Raw genomic sequence first — 21087 nt, 5'->3', positions numbered from 1 at the left:
AGATGACACCACCCTTGTGGCAGAAAGTGAAGAACTAAAGAGCCTCTTGCTGAAAGTGAAAGAGGAGAGTGAAAAAGTTGGCTTAAAGCTCAACATTCAGAAAACAAAGATCATGGCATCCGGTCCCATCACTTCATGGCAAATAGATGGGGAAACAGTGGGAACAGTGTCTGACTTTATTTTTGGGGGCTCCAAAATCACTCCAGATGGTGACTGAAGCCATGAAATTAAAAGATGCTTGCTCCTTGGAAGGAAAGTTATGACCAACCTAGATAGCATATTGAAAAGCAGAGACATTACTTTGCCAACAAATGTCATGTCGTCAAAGCTATGGTTTTTCCAGTGGTCATGTATGGATGTGAGAATTGGACTATCAAGAAAGCTGAGTGCCAAAGAATTTATGCATTTGAATTGTGGTTGTTGGAGAAGACTCTTGAGAGTCCTTTGGACTGCAAGGACATCCAACTAGTCCATCCTAAAGGAAATCAGTCCTGGGTTTTCATTGGAAGAACTGATTTTGAAGCTGAAACTCCAATATTTTGACCACCTGATGCGAAGAGCTGACTCATTTCAAAAGACGCTGATGTTGGGAAAGATTGAAAGTAGGAGGAGAAGGGGATGACAGAGGATGAGATGGTTAGATGGCATCACCCACTCAATGGACACGAGTTTGGGTAAACTCCAGGAGTTGGTGATGGACAGGGAGCCCTGGCGTGCTGCAGTTCATGGGATCTCAAAGAGTCAGAGACGACTGAGCAACTGAACTGAACTGAATAAAGACATGAGATGATTCCCTTGAGGAGGGCCTGACAACCCACTCCAGTGTTCTTGCCTGGAAAATTTCAAGGACAGAGGAGCCTGGTGGCCTCCATGGGGTCACAAAGAGTCAGACACAACTGAGCGACGGAGCACAATAAGATTGCATTGCCTGGCCTTCTACTTTCCTCTTGCTTCTTAAGAACTTCATATTTCTCCATCTACCGCATCATTTATATCATGCGAAAGTAATCTGTTTATATTTAGAATTATAAACAATGAATATAAAATAACCTGAGTAAAGGTATCAAGTCAGTAATAAAAAGCAAACACCAGAAGAAATCAATGTTAGTAAAAGCTGTGAAAATAAGACTAATTAGATAAAGCTCCATGTCAAAAATGTTGAGATTAGTGCACTTTGAGACCTTATCACCTTTTTTTTCCCCAGGTCCCTCTTTAAAAACGAGGTGATGAATTAACTAGATACTGTAGAGGAAACTACATTCATAAACCATAATCTTTTAATCTAACTTCTATGTTTATATTTCTTCTAGTTTTACTTTTTAAATTTATTATTGTAAAAGCACAAAAACTGAGAGATTACATATTTCTTAAAACCTTTAGTTCTACGAGTGTCAAAACTAAATGTTGGGTGGGGATATATGTGTACTTACAGTAGATTCACATGGTTGTTCAGCAGAAACTAACATAATGTTGTAAAGCAATTGTCCTCCAATTAAAAATATATTTTTAAAAAATAGAAAAAAATTTAAAACCAGGTGTATTTTAAATAAAATATATCCATAAAATTGTGTTTATTATAAATTTATTATTAAATTACCATATTATTAAAAATCCAATTTTGCATAATACATTTTTATGTTCCTAAAATAATAACACATCACTGCAGATATATATAAAATAATCCCCAAAATATTCATCTTCTCCTTTTTTTCAGATCTTATTTTCTGAGGAAACAAAAGGTCATCCAGGGTTCCAAACTTTCCAGAACTGTTCTCCCTTGATGAGAGATGTTAATAGATAGATACAGTTGACATGAGACACTGAGCAGCAGGGGGAGGTGGGAGATCGGCAGAAATCAATCTACTGCTCTCTCCCCATATGCTGGTAAAAATACAGTTTGGCAAAGTTGTAAAATAAACATGAAAGCAAAAGTTTTGCTATAAGTATATTCATCATAATAAGATTATTTAAACATTAAAAATTTGAAACAACTTATATTTCTAACAATAGGAATCGTGTAAGGCTTATACTCTTCAGCACTGGAGTCAAATAAACCTGGATTTGAATCCCAGGGCTTCCATTTATTATCTTTATGACTCAGGACAAGTTATTTAATCCCTCTGAGCCTCAGTTTCCTCTTGTAAAATGGAAGAAATAAAAAATTTTAAGGGGTTAGGATGATGGGCAAGTCTAGGGCAGATGAGGACCTCCATAACCAATATCACTGCCCATCCTGTAGCTATTGGCAATTGACAGTAACAGGACCCTTAGGTAGTGTGACTCGATATATTTTGGTACTTACAGCCACTCCAGTCAGCAAAAACTGATGAATGGAACTAATATTTGCTGGTTTCAATACACATCTCTTTCCTCAGGGATAAAGATTTACCAGGACTTCTGCCATGTCAATTACAGCACAAAGAAAGGAAGTTGAGCCCTTCACAAATGCGAGGTAATGAGAACCATGCTCTAATTAGTATGAAACAACTAATTAGTATAAACATCTAACAAGTTGTTTCATAGGGGTATAGATGAACAATTCTAAAACTATTGTACATGTATACATAGGTTGAATATGTAAGTGACCGAATGGTAGATGGTGGGATCCAGGTTTCTCTCTGTTGGAGTGAGAGGTTTCAGATAAACAAGGGGAGAAGGCTAAAGTGAAACAGTGGAACTGGATTAGAGTGAGAGGTCAGTATAAACTCATGTTTAGCTTAATATGGATGCAGATGGCTAGATCAAGAAATAGAGATACGTGTATGTACACGGGTTAGTATATGTACATATACTTGCTAGCTCTGTTTGCTGAGAAGACAGAAGCACTGACACCCCCATAGCCGCAAGCATACCTAGCACCTAGATCGTGATTTCCAGGGTCAGTCTCCTGTCAAAGAACCAGAGTTCCTTGGACAAATGGCTGATTTGAGGGCTTGGACGGAGAATATACAAGATGAACATGGAACATCTTGCAGTGCCAGAAAGTTAGGAGATGCTCAGAATGCAAAAGAACAGGAGCGTGTCAAGGGATACAGAAGCCAACCTTAAAGACCTCCCAACAGCCAGAGCTGGAACAGTTTGAGCAATAAAATGAATAGTAGTGGATTATAACTCAAAGCATTAAAAAAAATTGATGTCCCTAATATAAATATAAATGACAAAATAAATGATTGAGTTTTTTAAATGAAGAAGATACCAATCTCTCTTACAAAAGAAATCCAAATAGTGTATTAATAGATACTACCTCTTCCAGGAGGTGGAGCTTAATTCCCCATTCCCCTGGGCCCTCTGTCCCTTTAACCTAGACTACCCTTAGCGACTTGCTTTCAAAGAGTAGAATATGAAAAGGAAAGGAAAGAAATTGACACTGGAAAAATCTGACAAACCTCAGATTTTTACCTGAAGTTACCTCATCAGTGATAAGTCATGTTGATAGCCTTGACATAATGATGAGAACAGCACTTCACTTCTGTGGTTTCCCTTCCCCAAACCCATAATCTCAGGCTAACCAGGGATTTCCTTGGAAGGAATGATGCTAAAGCTGAAACTCCAGTACTTTGGCCACCTCATGTGAAGAGTTGACTCATTGGAAAAGACTCTGATGCTGGGAGGGATTGGGGGCAGGAGGAGAAGGGGACAACAGAGCATGAGATGGCTGGATGGCATCACTGACTCGATGGACGTGAGTCTGAGTGAACTCCGGGAGTTGGTGATGGACAGGGAGGCCTGGCGTGCTGCGATTCATGGGGTCGCAAAGAGTCGGACACGACTGAGCAACTGAACTGTACTGAACTGAACCATGAGAAAAACAGCAGAAAAACCCAAATTGAAGGACTTCCACAAAACACCTGAATAACACTCCTCAAAAGTTGCAAGAGTGTCAGCAAAAAAAAAAAAAAAAAAGGAAAGACTGATAAACTGTTAGAGAGAAGAGGCCCAAAAAACATGACAACTAAATGTAATAATGTGGTGTGGACAGGATCCTGGAACAGGAAAAGAGTGGAGGGAAGAACCAGTAGAATCCAAATAACGTGTGCAGTTTAGTTACTAGTACTATCCCAATGTTGGCTTCGTGATGTGACAAATGTACTATAGTAATGTTAGATGATAATGATATAGGAATCTACAGGAACTCTCTGTGCTCTCTTTGCAACTACATCTAAAATCAATCTGAAATAAAATCGAAAATAAATTTTTAAACATAGCCCCACATCACGTCACCTCTCTGACCTCTCCTACTCCCTTCCTCTTGCTCACTCTGCTCCAGCCACACTGGCATCCTTGCTGTTCCTGGAATGTGCTGGGCCCATGCCCCTAGGATCTTTGCTCTAGCTCTTCCCTCTGCCTAGTTCTCTCTTCCCTTCCTCCAGATACCCACTCTCTCACCTTTCAAGTCTTTGCTCAAATCTTACCTTTTAATACAAGCGACCTATCTTTCAATCCCTAGAAATCCTAAACCCCCAACCCTGTGTTATTTTTTTTTTCCATAGCACTTACCACCTTCTAACACGCTCTCTAACTTACCTATTTACTATGTTTGTATAAGGGCAGAAGCTTTATTTAGTGCACTAATGTATCCCAGGCACTTAGAGCAGCACCTGGCACATAGAGGCATGTAGTAAGTACTTGTTGATTAAGCTTCATGAATGCCTACTACATGCCAGAAATATTGGGAGGAAAAAAAGAAACATAGTTTTTTTTTTTTTTTTTCTGGAACTATCCAGAGATAGTTCCAGCCCTTGAGAAGCCTGCCTTATATCAAAGGAGAAATATGTTAATTTTTCACATAACTATAGGGCAGTAACATGTATAATATCATATAAGAAACAAATCGCCAGTCCAGGTTCGATACAGGATGCTTGGGGCTGGTGCACTGGGATGACCCGGAGGGATGGTACGAGGAGGGAGGTGGGATGAGGGTTCAGGATGGGGAACACATGTACGCCTGTGGCGGATTCATGTTGATGTGTGGCAGAACCAATACAATATTGTAAAGTAATTAGCCTCCAATTAAAATAAATAAATTTAAATTAAAAAAATAATTTCTATAGAATTAATCACTCTTGTACATAGAGGTACTAAAACTCGAATGCAATATGAAATCTTTTATTCTGGTGCCACTTAGCGACTACCTTGTTCTGGATTTACCCCTTCATTTACTAATTTGGGGCTTTCCTGGTGGTTCAGATGGTATAAAGTCTGCCAGCAAGGCTGGAGACCTGAGTTCAATCCCTGGGTTGGGAAGATCCCCTGAAGAGGGCAGTGGCAACCTCCTCCAGTATTCTTGCCTGGAGAATTCCATGGACAGAGGAGCCTAGTGGGCTATATAGTCCATGGGGTCTCAAAGAGTCGAACAGGACTGAACAACTAACACTTTACTAATTTTAGAAAATATATACCTAATTTTGACTCCAGTTAATGCCTTGAGTTCTTCTTTGAAAAAACTTTGAGTCTGTACAGAACATTCAGACCTCTCAGTTCTATGTAAGTCAGAAGTCAGATGGGCTCTCCTGGTTCCTCTTCACTGGGGTCTTACAAGGCCAAAATGAAGGTGTTGGCCAGCCTGGCCTTTTATCTGGAGGCTCTGGAGGAGCATCCACTTAGTGGCTTGTTCAGGTTTTTGGCAGAATGCGGTTCCTTGCAGTCATAGGGCTCAGGTCCCAACTTCCTTGCTGGCTGATACCCAGGAGTCTCTCTCAGTCCCTTAAGTCTACCTAAATTCCACATCACCTACCCTCTCCATCTTCAAACCAGCAACAACCTGTCAAATCCACCTGCTTTGAATCTCTCACTTCTGCCGCATCTCTCTTGCTTCATAAGGGATCCATTCAGATAATCCAGGATAATCTACCTTAATTACATCTGCAAAATCCCTTCTGTCATGTAAAGCAATACATTCACAGGTTCTAGGAATTAGAGTGCGAAAAATTTTCAAAAGCCATTTTTGCCTACATTTTGCTTTTCCACCAAGTAGTTTAATCTAGTTCAAATCTCATGGAAGGACACTGTTCTTTATAAGAAATGCCTATTAAGTACACAGATTTCTCTAAATGCGTTTTCAGAACATGACCTCCAATCAACAGTATTGTCTGTCCCAGTTCCATTAGAATATGTGTTTATTCTTAAATAACTGTCTTAACTTAATTCTATTTCCCCAGCTTTCCAAGATGCCTACAATTTCTTTAACAAGGATAAAACTGGCTGTATTGATTTACATGGAATGATGTGCACTTTAGCTAAGTTGGGAATGAATCTAACGAAGCACGATGTCCATAATGAATTAAGATGTGCTGATATTGATCGTGAGTTTGACTTGTCATTTTTTTGTAGAAGGTTTTTATAAATACATTTTTCTCTCAAACTAAACATGAGAAATGTTTCTCTCAAAATAAACATGAGAAGTAAGCCTCATTTATTTGCCAAAAGTACATATATGTGTTTCTCTTTAAAGTTATCAGTGAGGTATGTGTATAAGTTATGAAATTGAATTAAAGCTACAAAATGGGCTAGTTTTTGAAAAAGCCTGTGTGGAAACCAAAAGTGACTTGTATTTAATATCAGATTCAGATTACCTGTCATAATATACATTTTGGAGAGTATCTTGAAATAACAGAAAGACATTGACAATTTCAAAAATAACCTGTTACTGTTACTCAAAAACTGGACTCACCTCTTACTGGGTGTTGAGCCAAAAGACACAACCAAGCCTAAGAGCAGAAGGGAGGATTCATTACTTGCAATAAGTAAGGAGAACACTGAGGATATTTCCCAAAGCAATTTCTCCCCAACTGCAATATTGGAGAGGTTTTTAAGCTAAGGATGCATACCTATTCATGGAGGGGCTTGAGCAAAGGAGTATGCAGCACAGAACTGGGGCAAAGGTCAAACAGAGCCCAGCCTCTAGTTGATGGAGGTCATGCTGGTCAGCAAAGGTCAGCATCTACCATCCTGAGGCTCTAGGTAGTTTGGTGGTTTAGAGCTCGAGGGGGTTTGGATCCTGCAAAACAGCTCAAGAATGTGCTTCAGGCTAATCTTTACCTTAGAAACTGAAGTGGGAGTCTTTACAACTGATATATTATCTCCTGGTAATACCTGTTTGGTTTTACATTCTTCATTCCTTTAAAATAATTAACTATGTAACTCAGCTGGTAAAGAATTGCCTGCAATGCAGGAGACTTGGGTTCGATCCCTGGGTTGGGAAGAACCCCTGGGAGAATAGAAAGGCTACCCACTCCAGTATTCTGACCTGGAGAATTCCATGGACTGAATGGTCCATGGAGTCACAAAGAATCAGACATGACTGAGTGACTTTCACTCACTTCACTAGAATATAGCTTATTCTTCTACAAGGACAAGCACTGTGGCCAGATTTAGATGACAAAATGGCTTAGGCCTAAGGTGACTTCTCTTATATCAAGATGCTGCTGCTGCTAAGTCGCTTCAGTTGTGTCCGACTCTGTGCGAACCCATAGATGGCAGCCCACTAGGCTCCTCTGTCCCCTGGATTTTCCAGGCAAGAATACTGGAGTGGGTTGCCATTTCCTTCTCCAATGCATGAAAGTGAAAAGTGAAAGTGAAGTCTCTCAGTCATGCCCGACTCTTAGCGACCCCATGGACTGCAGCCTACCAGGCTCCTCTGTCCATGGGATTTTCCAGGCAAGAGTACTGTAGTTAGGTCTAGTTTTCTTCTTCCCAGAATGCTCTACCATATCTGCCTGCATTAGCAAGGATATCCAAGCCCTTTGTTTCTGTTTGAATCATAATGGTACAAATCTTCCTTCCATCACTAGAGCTACCTATATTGAATCTTAAATGCCACACCACTTTTATTGATATTTTTTTAAGCATGTAAGTAGTGTTTTCTTTGGATACTAGTGGTTAGTAGCCCAAGCTGGTATGTTGTGTGGAATAAGTATTCAGCACAATACCTTTTCCCACCACACCCCACTCACCTGCCAGTGTCCCAGTCAATCAGCAGCACCCTTCATGGGAGTCAGTCACCATTTAATTGAAGTGTCACTTGTTTCCACTAACTCTGCCCAAATTTTTATCCTTTCATTGAAACACACTCTAATAGCAGTTGTTATCCTTTAATTTTAGAGGAAAGGGGTACAATTCAGGGATAGCCTAATAATAAAATATAGAGATATATGTGAAATGGGAAGGTGAATATAGCCTTGTTCTGACCCTTGGATCTCTGTTGCAGAGGATGGGAAGGTGAACTTCTCAGACTTTTTAAAGGTGCTAACAGATAAGAACCGCTTCCTTAAGGCTGTGGGTAAGTATGTTGCTAAATAGATGGCAGTGGGGTAGTTGCAATTCACTGCATAGTAAATATTGTTCCTTTAGACCTCCAATCAGGCAGGTGTAGTCTGGGATGTGATTTACTTTTGTACTGCTTCTCTTAAAACAAATTTTGCTAAGGAAATTGATACAGTTTTAGAATTTTAACTTAAATCCATCAAGTCCTTCTGCAGGACACACTGCTTTTTGGACTTGAGTGAGAACCGTCAGGCAGTGGTGTAGAAAATTTTGGTCACCTTTTATATTTATCTACCACTCCAGTATTCTTGCCTGGAGAATTCCATGGACAGAGGAGCCTGGCAGGCTATGGTCCATGGACTTGCAGAGATGGACACAACTGAGCGACCTACACTTTATATTACTTTAATTCTTTACCAAATGCATGTGCTACTTTGGGAGGTACTACTCTTACAAAAGAAAAATGTATACCTATAGCACTGTAAATGTTTGGGGCTTCCCCAGTGGCTCAGGCAGTAAAGAATCTGCCTGCAATGCAGGAGACCTGGGTTCGATTCCTGAGTTGGGAAGACCTCCTGGAGGAGGAAATGGCAATCCACTCCAGTATTCTTGCCTAGAGAATTCCATGGACAAAGGAGCCTGGTGGGCTACAGTCCATGGGCTAAGTGACCAACACTTTCATTTCATATATTTTTAGGAAAACGCTGTCTCTCTCATGCATATTTGGGTATAGATAATTCACTATTCTTGAAAAAATCTTCCTCACCCCAATAAACCTCTGCCCTCAGTGTGAGAGCAGGAGAGTCTGCTGGAGGTTCCAGAACATGTTCTCACACAAGGTTTAAACAACTTGGAGATACACTCAAATTATTGCTATTAGTTCTCCATGGTTTGTTTACAAGTTTAACAAGCTGCCTTGGAAAATCTGACCTTATTCATATCATGTTTTCCAGATAAATACATTCCAAATTCCAGATACTGTATACAGTTTTTAAAAAGACATCCTTTCATAAGCTATGAACTGTCTTAGTATAAACAGAAGTTACTGTTTCAAGTATCGCTATAGTAACAAGGGTTTGCCTGCACACCAGAGTTATGTTTATCAGCAGTTCCTTTTCATAGACGAACGGAACAATAGTCCTTAACACATAATTCATGTTTATGTTAAATGTATTACTACATTTACTTAGAAGTCACTGAACTTAAAGTATTTCATTTTAAATCCCATGATTATTTTGTCCGTTCAGTAATCAAAATGACCTTCCTGCCAAACAGAACAGACTTCTAATGTTTGTTTATAATTCTTTAGTTTTTGACTTGGTTTTAATATTGTATATACAGTAAAATGACTGTCACTTTAACACTTTTTATGATAATTTTTTTTCAGAAGGCATTTTGAATCTTTTTTTTCCCCTCCATAGTTCCAGAAAAGGGGACCTGTTTAGATTTAGCTGGCAACCCAGGGATCCTGTTGTTTGAAATCCTATCAAAGCTTATAGAGACTTCAGCCTTACCCAAAAAGGCAATATCGGAAATAGTAAGGTAGGTGGCAAAGGAACAAAAATGACTTCAGCAACACTTAGGAGGACTTTACAAGGCAACTGCCTCTCCCTGACATCCTAACATCTCCACAGATCTGCCCCGAAACAAGGAGAAGGTGCGCAGGCAGCTAGCTACTCATGTGCCGCAACATGAGACCTCATAGCACTGCCTAGTTCTGAAACTGCAAGGCTGATTCAGACCATCTCAGGACCCCACTGAGAGCCTAAGATAGCCCAGAAAGTTCAGCTTCGGAAGTTCCCTAGTGGCCTGGTGGTTAAGATTCCAGGCTTTCAGTGTGGTGACCCAGGTTCAATCCCTGATAAGGGAACTGAGATCCTGCAAGCCCAGCAACATGACCAAAAAAATAAAAGTTCAGCTTCTCCTGCTCTGGGCTGGAAAACTACAGAGGAATAAGACTATTCTGGAATGACTTGGGGTGAGCTTGGAAACTGAGTTTGAATGTAAGATACTCCCATTCACTCTGGATCTCTCGGGAGCTCTGAAAAAGTCCTTTGGGACAAAGGGCAGCAATGTCATACCTCCCAAAGTAGTCTTTGGACTGGAGCAGAGCCAAAATTAGACTTTAGAATAGGATAAGGGAATATTCTCACACCCAAATGTGTTTATTCCAGCAAATGTCACTAGAGGTACATTTCCTCAATATAGTTCTATCATGGTATTGCAAAAATTAAATGTTGCCATTATCAGTCTTTTCAAAGCATTCTACTTTGAAAAGCATTATTCTTTCAAAGAATTCTACTATCCCACTTAAAGAGATTTAAAATTATAGAATACCACCAACAATGTAAAATATCCTCTGCTCCTCAACAGGTAATCTCTTTATACTGTCCCCCACCTCGATCAGATGTAGAACAGAGGGTATGCAACATTCTACACTTCATTCCAAGTCAAATACATGTGTTAAATCACTGATATTGGTACACAAATGTATCACATTCTTAACCTCTGAGCCTCAGTTTCCTCATCTGTAGAATGAGAATAGTAATACCTGTAACACAATTATAGGGCAATTGTAAGGACATCTGGTAATGCAGGTACACTGCTTAGCAAACATAAGACCTCAATGAATGTTAACTATTATCATTATGTGTTATGTATATGGGCTTCCCTGGTGGATCAGAAGGTAAAGAGTCTACCTGCAATGCAGAAGACCTGGGTTCGATACCTGGGTTGGGAAAATCCCTTGGAGAAGGCAATGGCTACCCACTCCAGTATTCTTGCCTGAATTCCATGGACAGAAGAGCCTGGCAGGCTATAGTTCGTGGAGTTGCAAGAGTCAGACATGACTAAGCGACTAACACTTTCACTTTCACCTATGTATATAAGCATAGAATATACATATTATCTATTCTAATCCTCACATACTTGGCAATGAAGATCCCACATGCTGCAACTAAGACCCAGCACAGCCAAATTGAAAAAAAAGAAGAGAACCAGGATAGTAAGGAATAGAGAAACCAAGGTCACAGATAAATTCAACAGGAGAGGTTTTATACCAGTATTAAATACTAAAGTGAGGCCAGGTAAAATGAGGACTGAATGGATGGAATTAGCTTTGGTAGTTTAAGAAATCGTAAGTGAACTTCAGTTCCAAAAGGGTGATGGGAAGAAAGCCAAGGTTTAGAGGGTTAAAAAATAGCAGTCATGTTAAATATACTAGAATAAGTGCATGTTTTAACTTTTTCTCCCTTCTGAAATTGCACTAAAATAATAGTAAAAGCATCTTACAGGGCATAAAAACAGGAATAAGAGCTGAAAAATGATATCAACATAATTGGAAGTTGGACAGGAAATGAATGACTGTTTACAGGCTAGTGAGATCAGAAGAAGCTTAAACTTGAATGGCTTCAGTAGAGAAGGTCAAGAAGCAAGCCAGTTCTCACTGCAGAACACTTGAAACACTCAGGAATTGAGACACTAGGAACCTCTAAAGGCAGCAGAGGTGTCAGTCAGTCAGCTCAGTTGCTCAGTCGTGTCTGACTCTTTGTGACCCCATGAATCACAGCACGCCAGGCCTCCCTGTCCATCACCAACTCCTGGAATTTACCCAAACTAATGTTCATCAAGTTGGTGATGCCATCCAGCCATCTCATCTTCTGTCGTCCCCAATCCCCATCCTCTCCTCCTGCCCCCAATCTCTCCCAGCATCAGGGTCTTTTCCAATGAGTCAACTTTTCGCATGAGGTGGCCAAAGTATTGGAGTTTCAGCTTCAGCATCAATGCCTGATGAACCATGGACAGAGGTTCGTGACATTGTACAGGAGACAGGGATCAAGACCATCCCCGTGGAAAAGAAATGCAAAAAAGCAAAATGGCTGTCTGAGGAGGCCTTACAAAGATCTGTGAAAAGAAGAGAAGCAAAAAGCAAAGGAGAAAAGGAAAGATATAAGCATCTGAATGCAGAGTTCCAAAGAATAGCAAGGAGAGATAAGAAAGCCTTCCTCAGCGATCAATGCAAAGAAATAGAAGAAAACAACAGAATGGGAAAGACTAGTGATCTCTTCAAGAAAATTAGATTTACCAAGGGAACATTTCATGCAAAGATGAGCTCGATAAAGCAGAGGTGTAGGGAGCCCAGAATACAAATACTAGTTGAAAGTAGCATTGAGAAGCAGGTTGACCCTTAGATTCCTCTCTCTAACCCCACACAACCAAGTGACTGCTTGGCAGTTAACTCTCTGAAGAGGTTGTACCAGAAAGATTGTTTGGGCTCAGGGAGATCAGACATAACTGAGGATGAGGGTATCAGTGAAAACAGGGTTACATGCAATTCCACTTACTGAATGGTGAGACTCTACCAGCCACCTTCGCCTTCCCTAAATCCCATTAACAGTTAGATTTTTATACTAGATAAAATATTAGAGGACCCCTCTCCAGAGAAATTGACTAGACAACCACAGAGAGAAAAAACCCGGACAACCACAATTAAAAGACCCGTAATGAAACAATGCTCCAATCAGTTACCTGACAGTAAACTTCCTACTCAATAAGACCCACCACACCAAAGAGCTTCCAGTTGGCCTTAAAGAGTATTTATTCTCACTCTTAAGTATGAATCTACATCCAAAGATCAAGAGATAGATAAGGAAAACCTGTGTTAGTGAAGAAAGATTGAAACAGGAAAAAAGGAAGGAAGGAAAGAAGGGAAAGAGGGAAGAAAGGAAACAGTTGTAAACATAACCTGGTATACAATTATCAGACAAAGATTAGAGTTTCAGGGAAGGGAAAGTGTAGACTAGAACAACAGTTTTCAAACTTGGGCATGCATCAAGATTACCTAGAGCAATTGTCAAACCACATCACTGGACTCCAGGGTTTCTGATTCAGGAGGTTTGTGTGAGGCCCAAGAATTTATATTTCTAGGAAGTTCCCAATGCTGCTGCTGCTGCTGCTGCTGGTTTGAGGACTACACCAGAGCCATCAAGTCTGTAGGGATTCCTTTGAAAGAAGAGAAAGATGAGCCTTAAAGAACCTGGTAGGAATTAAATTACACTGAGAGAAACAAGCATTATTCTGTATTTAGAGGCAAGTGAGAACATTGTGGATGGATGGATTCAAGATGAGGAGAGGAAGTACAAGTGGCTCAACATGAAAAAAACAAACAACCCTGCACTTCCCTGGTGGCTCGGTGGTAAAGTAACCACCTGCCAATGCAGGAGACACAGGTTTGATCCCTGATCCAGGAAGATCTCATACGCCACAGAGCAGCTAAGCCCAACAGAGCAGCTAAGCCCACATGCCTCAGCTGTTGAGCCTGTGCTGTAGAGCCCGGAAGCAGCAACTGCTGAGCCCATCTGCCGCGATTACTGAAGCCCACACGTCCTACAGCCTGTGCTCAGCAACAAGAGAAACCACCACCACAAGAAGCCTGTGTACCACAACAAGAGTAGCCCCTGTTTCCCTCAACTAGAGAAACGCTTGTGCAGCAGTGAAGACCCAGCACAACCAAAAATAAATAAATTAATTAATTTTTTAAAAATCAACGAATCAAAAAATGAGCAGAAGACCTAAATAGAAATTTCTCCAAAGAAGGCATACAGATGGCCAAGAAGCACATGAGAAGATGCTCAACATTGTTAATCATTCAGTTCAGTTCAGTCGCTCAGGCATGTCCGATTCTTTGCAACCCCATGAACCACAGCACGCCAGGCCTCCTTGTCCATCACCAACTCCCAGAGTCCACCCAAACCCATGTCCATCGGATCAGTGATGCCATCCAACCATCTCATCCTTTGTCATCCCCTTCTCCTCCTGCCCTCAATCTTTCCCAGCATCAGGGTCTTTTCAAATGAGTCAGCTCTTTTCATCATGTGGCCAAAGTATTGGAGTTTCAGTTTCAACATCAGTCCCTCCAATGAACACCCAGGACTGATCTCCTTTAGGATGGACTTGTTGGATCTCCTTTCAGTCCAAGGGACTCTCAAGAGTCTTCTCCAACACCACAGTTCAAAACCATCAATTCTTTGGTGCTCAGCTTTCTTTATAGTCCAACTCTTACATCCATACATGACCACTGGAAAAACCACAGCCTTGTGGTTGACTAGATGGACCTTTGTTGGCAAAGTAATTCCCCTGCTTTTGAATATGCTGTCTAGGTTGGTCATAACTTTCCTTCCAAGGAGCAAGTGTCTTTTAATTTCATGGGTGCAATCACCATCTTCAGTGATTTTGGAGCCCCCAAAAATAAAGTCAGCCACTGTTTCCCCATCTATTTGCCATGAAGTGATGGGACTGGATGCCATGATCTTCGTTTTCTGAATGTTGAGCTTTAAGCCAACTTTTTCACTCTCTTCTTTCACTTTCAGCAAGAGGCTTTTTAGTTCCTCTTCACTTTCTGCCATAAGGGTGGTGTCATCTGCATATCTGAGGTTATTGATATTTCTCCTGGCAATCTTGATTCTGGTTTGTGTTTCTTTCAGCCCAGAGTTTCTCATGATGTACTCTGCATATAAGTTAAATAAGCAAGGTGACAATATACAGCCTTGATGTACTCCTTTTCCTATTTAGAACCAGTCTGTTGTTCCATGTCCAGTTCTAACTGTTGCTTCCTGACCTGCATACAGGCTTCTCAAGAGGCAGGTCAGGTGGTCTGGTATTCCCATCTCTTTCAGAATTTTCCACAGTTTATTGAGAAATACAACTCAAAACTACATTGAGATATCACCTCACATCAGTCAGAATGACCATCATCAAAAAGTCTACAGCCAATAAATACTGGAGAGAATGGAGAAAAGGGAACCCTACTAAACTGCTGGTGGTGCTATAAGTTGGTCACAGCCACTATGGAAAATAACATTCAGGTTCCTTAAGAAACTAAAACTAGAGCTACCATATGACCCAGCAATCCCACTCCTGGGCATATATCAGAGAAAAACCTGGTTTGAAAGGATATATCCAGCATTCATTGCAGCACTGTATACATGCATGCAACCAAAATGTCCATTGATAGATGAATGGATAAAGAAGATGTGATACATATATACAATGGAATATTACTCAGCCGTTAAAAAGAACGAAATCATGACATTTGCAGCAACATGGATAAACCTGGAGATTATCCTACTAAGTAAGCCAGGCAGAGAAAGACAAGTATGATATGATAACGCTTATATGTGGAATCTTTTAAAAATGACACAGATGAACTTATTTACAAAACAGAAACAGACTCGCAAACAGAGAATGAGCTTATGGTTTCTGGGGCGAGGAACAGGGGGAAGGAATAGTTAGGTGATTTGGGATGGACATGTACACACTGCTACATTTAAAATGGATAACCAACAAGGACCTACTGTATAGCACATAGAACTCTGTTCAGTGAATGTTACGTGGCAGCCTGGAAGGGAGGGAGTTTGGAGGAGAATGAATGCATGTGTATGTATGGGTGAGTGCCTTCGCTGTCACCTGAAACTATCACAACACTGTTTGTTAATTGGCTATACCCCACTACAAAATAAACAGTTTTAAAAGGTAACCACAGGGACTTACAGGGAACTCTGCTCAATACTCTGTAGTATCCTAAATGGGTAAATAATATGAAAAAGAATAGCTACATGGATACGGATAACTGAACTACTCTGTGGTACACTTGTAACTAACAACATTGTTAAGCAACTATACTCCAATATAAAATAAATTTTTTTAAAAAAGGTTAGGGAAGGAAGTATCTGATTACAAACCAGATTCCAATCAGAACACGATCAGCACATCTCCTACCCAACCACTGCTGCAGCTCCAATATTTAGAACAAGTTCTTTCCCTCTTCCTGAGAGGAAAAGAAAGGTTGCTCATCACCATCCCAGAGAGAAGTGAAGCCTCCTGATGCTGTAGTAGAAAGAAACCTGTGAAGTAGTGAGAAGCAAGGTCCTATATCTTGTTCTCTGGGACATTCCTCCACTCAGCACACTGTGAGATCTTCCACTTTGGTACTGAAGCCCCCACTGCAGCAAAGCAGTGAGAAACACATTTTTCCATCTAAGCAGTGAGCAACCAGATCCGTACCTCAGCTGCTAAGAGGAGTCTGTGTCTCAGCAGCAAGAAGGAATCTGACCTGTCACTGATATTCCAAACATACCTTTGGGAATGTTTGTGCTGTGAATTAGAGTCCTTTATCATATGTAGCCTGTGGTACATAAAGAATTTATAACCTAAAATGCACAGTAACATATCTCCTAAATACATTCATACACATGACTGCACACACATGTACACACACACACACACACACTATAAAGAATTACAGTAGTGATTTACTGTAGACATCTGTGGATAATAAGATTACTGGTAACATTTTCTTTATACTTTTCTAACTCTTCCAGATTCTCTGCAATGAGAATTTCTTTTAATTTAAAAAATGTTGCATTTTAAAACCCAGCATAAAATTACTATATTACCTGCAGCATATGATATTGTACAGAAGCTGCACTTCAATTTTAGAAAACAAACCACAAAATAATATAATAGTAGGCATGACTAATGTTTATAGTCAAGTTGATACCATTTAAGGGTTTGTCAGAGATCAAAATTGCTAGGTGTTTTGCTAGACAAGACTGGGAAGTCTTGGAGCAGAGGAAGGAAGCCAGAGCCCAGGGACTGCATATATAAAGTAATCAAATGGTCTGTGGAAAATGTCAGTAGATATTCTATAAATGTCACATAAATGATATTAAATGACTATACAAATTAAACTTAAACATATTCAGCATATATAACTTGCAAATTAACTTCTTTTTTCTTTCCATCCAACAGTCAGGCACTTTTTAACCATCTCTTAAATTATCTTTATTTCTTAGCTATTTCCGAAGAAAATTCCAGGAAACCACCTCAGGAATGGCGTGGAGCCCTGATACTACGGGTTATGGAAAAAGGAGATTTAAGCCAGACATATGCACACCTCCAAGCTCAAGCACAGCTGCCTTCGCTAATGCTGCTCGGATTGCAATAATGAAAGAAAAGGATTTATTTAAATTTCTTGACGAGCTCAAGAGTAAGAGTCATTTGTCCTCTCCCTACCATTGTAAAGGATGTATGTGTATATTACTGGTCAGAAATAAATACTAGATGCCAAGTACTTTAAGAGTAGGGCCACAGCCTATTCTGAGTGACTGGTCTGTCACACAGATATCATTTGAAACAAATGTACATTTTACCTGAATCCCTAGACACCTGGATGAAGCTGAAAGTCTGTGGATGGGTGGGGTGGTGGGAGCAGGAGAATGAAGAAGGGGTGGCAGGGCCACTGAGGAGATGAATAGGCAAAGAGTAAATTAGGCATCACATTTATGTCTTCTATGGGAATTTCTTCTTACATTTTTTCATGATACCAGTTTTTATCTTTTCAGAATGCAATCCTCCTTCAGATAGCCCATATTCAAAAATACCCATCTTTCCACTGTTTCCTAATGTGGATGGAGTGGTAATGGGAAAGCCATTCAAGGACATACAGAAATTAGAAATGCTGAAGAGAAAGGAACCTCTGAATTTCTTTGAGAACTATTTTTTCCATAAAAAAGACTGGAAAACACAGGTGGGATTTGGATTATGTCCTATCAGTTCAATATTTAGTTTTTTAAGTTCTAACTTAACAGAACTAGTAATGTGCTTATTAATGACAAATATTTTCAGTCATGATATTTCAAACCAGACTCCATAGCCATGTTCCTAAATTTAAAGTCCAGGTATAAATAGTTCAAGGCTTCCCTCATAGCTCAGTGGCAAAGAGTCCATCTGCCAATGCAGAAGACACATGGGTCTTCTGGGTCAGGAAGATCCCCTATAAAAGGAAATGGCAACCCACTCCAGTATTCTTACCTGGGAAATCCCATGGACAGTGAAGCCTGGCAGGCTATAGACTATGGGATCACAAGAGATGGACATGACTTAGCAACTGCTACTGCTAAGTCACTTCAGTCGTGTCCGACTCTGTGCAACCCCATAGACGGCAGCCCACCAGGCTCCCCCATCCCTGGGATTCTCCAGGCAAGAACACTGGAGTGGGTTGCCATTTCCTTCTCCAATGCATGAAAGTGAAAAGTGAAAGTGAAGTCGCTCAGTCGTGTCCAACTCTTCGAGACCCCATGGACTGCAGCCTACCGGGCTCCTCCGCCCATGGGATTTTCCAGACAAGAGTACTGGAGTAGGGTGCATTGCCCTCTCTGGACTTATCAACTAAACAACAACAATAAATATTTCATTTAATTTAAAAAAATCATTAAAATTGCTGAAAAATGTATAATACTATAATTTTAATCTAGTCTATTATAACATCTAATCTAATGTACTATAAATGTTGATTAGAAACCAAGGAATGAAACTTTCAAGTTTCAGGGACTTCCCTAGCAGTCCAGTGGTTAAGACAACATGCTTCTGCTGCAAAGGCATGGGTTCAATCCCTGGCTGGGGAACTAAGATTCTGCATGTTGTGTGGCACAGTTAAAAAATAATTATAAAATTCTACATGGCAAAAAAGTCACATTTGCAGCTCATAATACAAAGAGCTATCTTCTCTAATACATCAGAGAGCTTCAAAGTGATTAGAAAAAACTAACCTATAAAAATGAGCAAAAGATATGAGCAGACAGTTCTCAGAAACATAAAAAGGTACTCAGTCTCATCTTCGTAAAAGATCCAAATTAAAACTACCCTGAGACGTTATCTTTCCATATTAGATTGCCCAAGACCAAAAAGCTGGAGAAAACATGGGACTTAAGACATGAGAGATAAAAGAGAGAAAAGCATACACATTTTATTAAATTTTACATATACCCGGGAAAATGAAAATCCAAAGAAGCAATTAGAATTAAACATTTATATACTGAAATAAAAACAGAAGTACTGGTTTGGAGAGTATCAGACAATAAGAACTAAAATACTACACCATGCTAACATGGAAGATGAGGAGGGTGGTGCTCAGAATGAAAGCTAAGTTCTTTTTATTGTTTGGGGAGAGGCTTATAATATTGAGTAAATCTATAATTTGTTGCATTAATTGTAAATGTTAAAAATGTGAAGATAATAAGTAAAAACTAAAATGAATATTGCCAAACCATAGAGGAATAAAAAAAAAAAGAAAAAAGAGAGAACATGGGAAAATAGAAAGTACAAAACAAAATAGGCAGAAAAATCCAAATATATCAGTAACACAAGAAACGATTAAAGACACCAGTTTAAAAAAAATAATAAGGAGGAAGGAAGAAAAAATTATTTTCAAGTTTAAAAGAAAGAGTGCTGATTTATTTTTTAAGTAGTTTTAAGATTTATATCCTTTTACCTAAATGATGACACAGAAACTTGAAAATAAAGGGACAGAAGAAGAAATATCAGGCAAATACAAATCAAAATAAGCTGTTATCCATATATTGTGGTGGGGAGAGAAAATTTAGGGAAAACATAAAGATAAAGATGCTATTTAATGGTTTTTAATAATCAGGAGAATCTTAAAAATAAAACAGACACAAATTCACAGACACAGAAAACAAACTGTTTACCAAGAGGGAGAAGGGTGAGGACAGGAGCAAAATAGGTAAAGGAGATTAAGAGGTACAAACCACTAGATATAAAATAAGTTTCAAGGATGTAGTGTACAATACAGGGAGTATAGCTAATACTTTATGATAACTTTGTATGGGGTATAATCTATTAAATGTTGAATTACTGTTTGTTCATTTGAAACTGAAATGGAAAGTCAACTATACTTCAATTTAAAAAAATTTTTGATCATCAGAAAGATAAAACTATTTTGAATCTGTATGTATGTAACAGATTGACAGATAAGGTGATATTTAACGGAATAATAAGGATTAGCTTTAGACTTTTTAGGCATTATACATGGTAAAAATAAATATTAAATGAATAAGCAAATCCATAATCACAGTGGAAGATTTTTATCATGCCTCTTCAGAAACTGATAATGCAAAGGAGCAGTGGGGAGGGGGCATCAAATCCTCTTACAAAAATTTAACTGTTTTTGTAACAGGAAGAAAAACATGAAACTATAGCTTGATGGAGAATCAGAGTCTATAAATATCTGTTTCAGGATGTAAGAGATGAGCACTTTTATAGCCAGGAAGAAGAACCCTTGGAACTCTGGTTCTCAATCTTGGTTGCACAACAGAACCCCCAGGGAGAGCTTTTACAGTCCTGCTGTCCTAGCCACAACTCTGTCTAGTTAAATCAAATCTCTGGGAATGGGGCCCTGGCCTCAGGATTTTTTAAAGTTCCACTATGCAGCCAAAGCTGAAAACCACTGCCTAAAGAGAAACTGAAGATGTTTGAAGATGTAGAAGAGAGGCAAGACTGGCTACATGACTGGCTAGGCCCAGTACAAAATGAAAATGTAGGGCCCCTTGTCCAAAAATAGTTAAAAATTTAAAAACAGCAATGTAAAACATTAAACTAAACTCAGATCAGATCAGTCGCTCAGTCGTGTCCGACTCTTTGCGACCCCATGAATCGCAGCACACCAGGCCTCCCTGTCCATCACCAGCTCCCGGAGTTCACTGAGATTCACGTCCATCGAGTCAGTGATGCCATCCAGCCATCTCATCCTCTGTCGTCCGCTTCTCCTCTTGCCCCCAATCCCTCCCAGCATCAGAGTCTTTTCCAATGAGTCAACTCTTCGCATGAGGTGGCCAAAGTACTGGAGTTTCAGCTTTAGCATCAGTCCTTCCAAAGAAATCCCAGGGCTGATCTCCTTCAGAATGGACTGGTTGGATCTCCTTGCAGTCCAAGGGCTGTCTAGAGTCTTCTCCAACACCACAATTCAAA

The 21087-nt window shown here is 39.7% G+C and overlaps 1 protein-coding gene across 1 annotated transcript in view; it reads left to right on the top strand.

Annotated features, from left to right (window-relative positions):
- Positions 1-21087, top strand: part of EFCAB3 (EF-hand calcium binding domain 3) — a 33167-nt gene that overhangs the window by 4870 nt on the left and 7210 nt on the right. Inside the window, exons 3-8 of the mRNA XM_010856467.1 lie at positions 2376-2452; positions 6159-6302; positions 8207-8278; positions 9684-9804; positions 17115-17308; positions 17664-17848. Coding sequence (XP_010854769.1) covers positions 2376-2452; positions 6159-6302; positions 8207-8278; positions 9684-9804; positions 17115-17308; positions 17664-17848 — 793 coding nt within the window. The remainder of the gene's footprint in view (positions 1-2375; positions 2453-6158; positions 6303-8206; positions 8279-9683; positions 9805-17114; positions 17309-17663; positions 17849-21087) is intronic.

The sequence above is a fragment of the Bison bison genome, unplaced genomic scaffold, assembly GCF_000754665.1.
Source record: "Bison bison bison isolate TAMUID 2011002044 unplaced genomic scaffold, Bison_UMD1.0 scf7180017864371, whole genome shotgun sequence".
NCBI classification, from domain to species: Eukaryota; Metazoa; Chordata; class Mammalia; order Artiodactyla; family Bovidae; genus Bison; species Bison bison.
The sequence above is the reverse complement of the archived record's forward strand: the minus strand, read 5'-3'. Positions and strand labels throughout refer to the sequence as shown.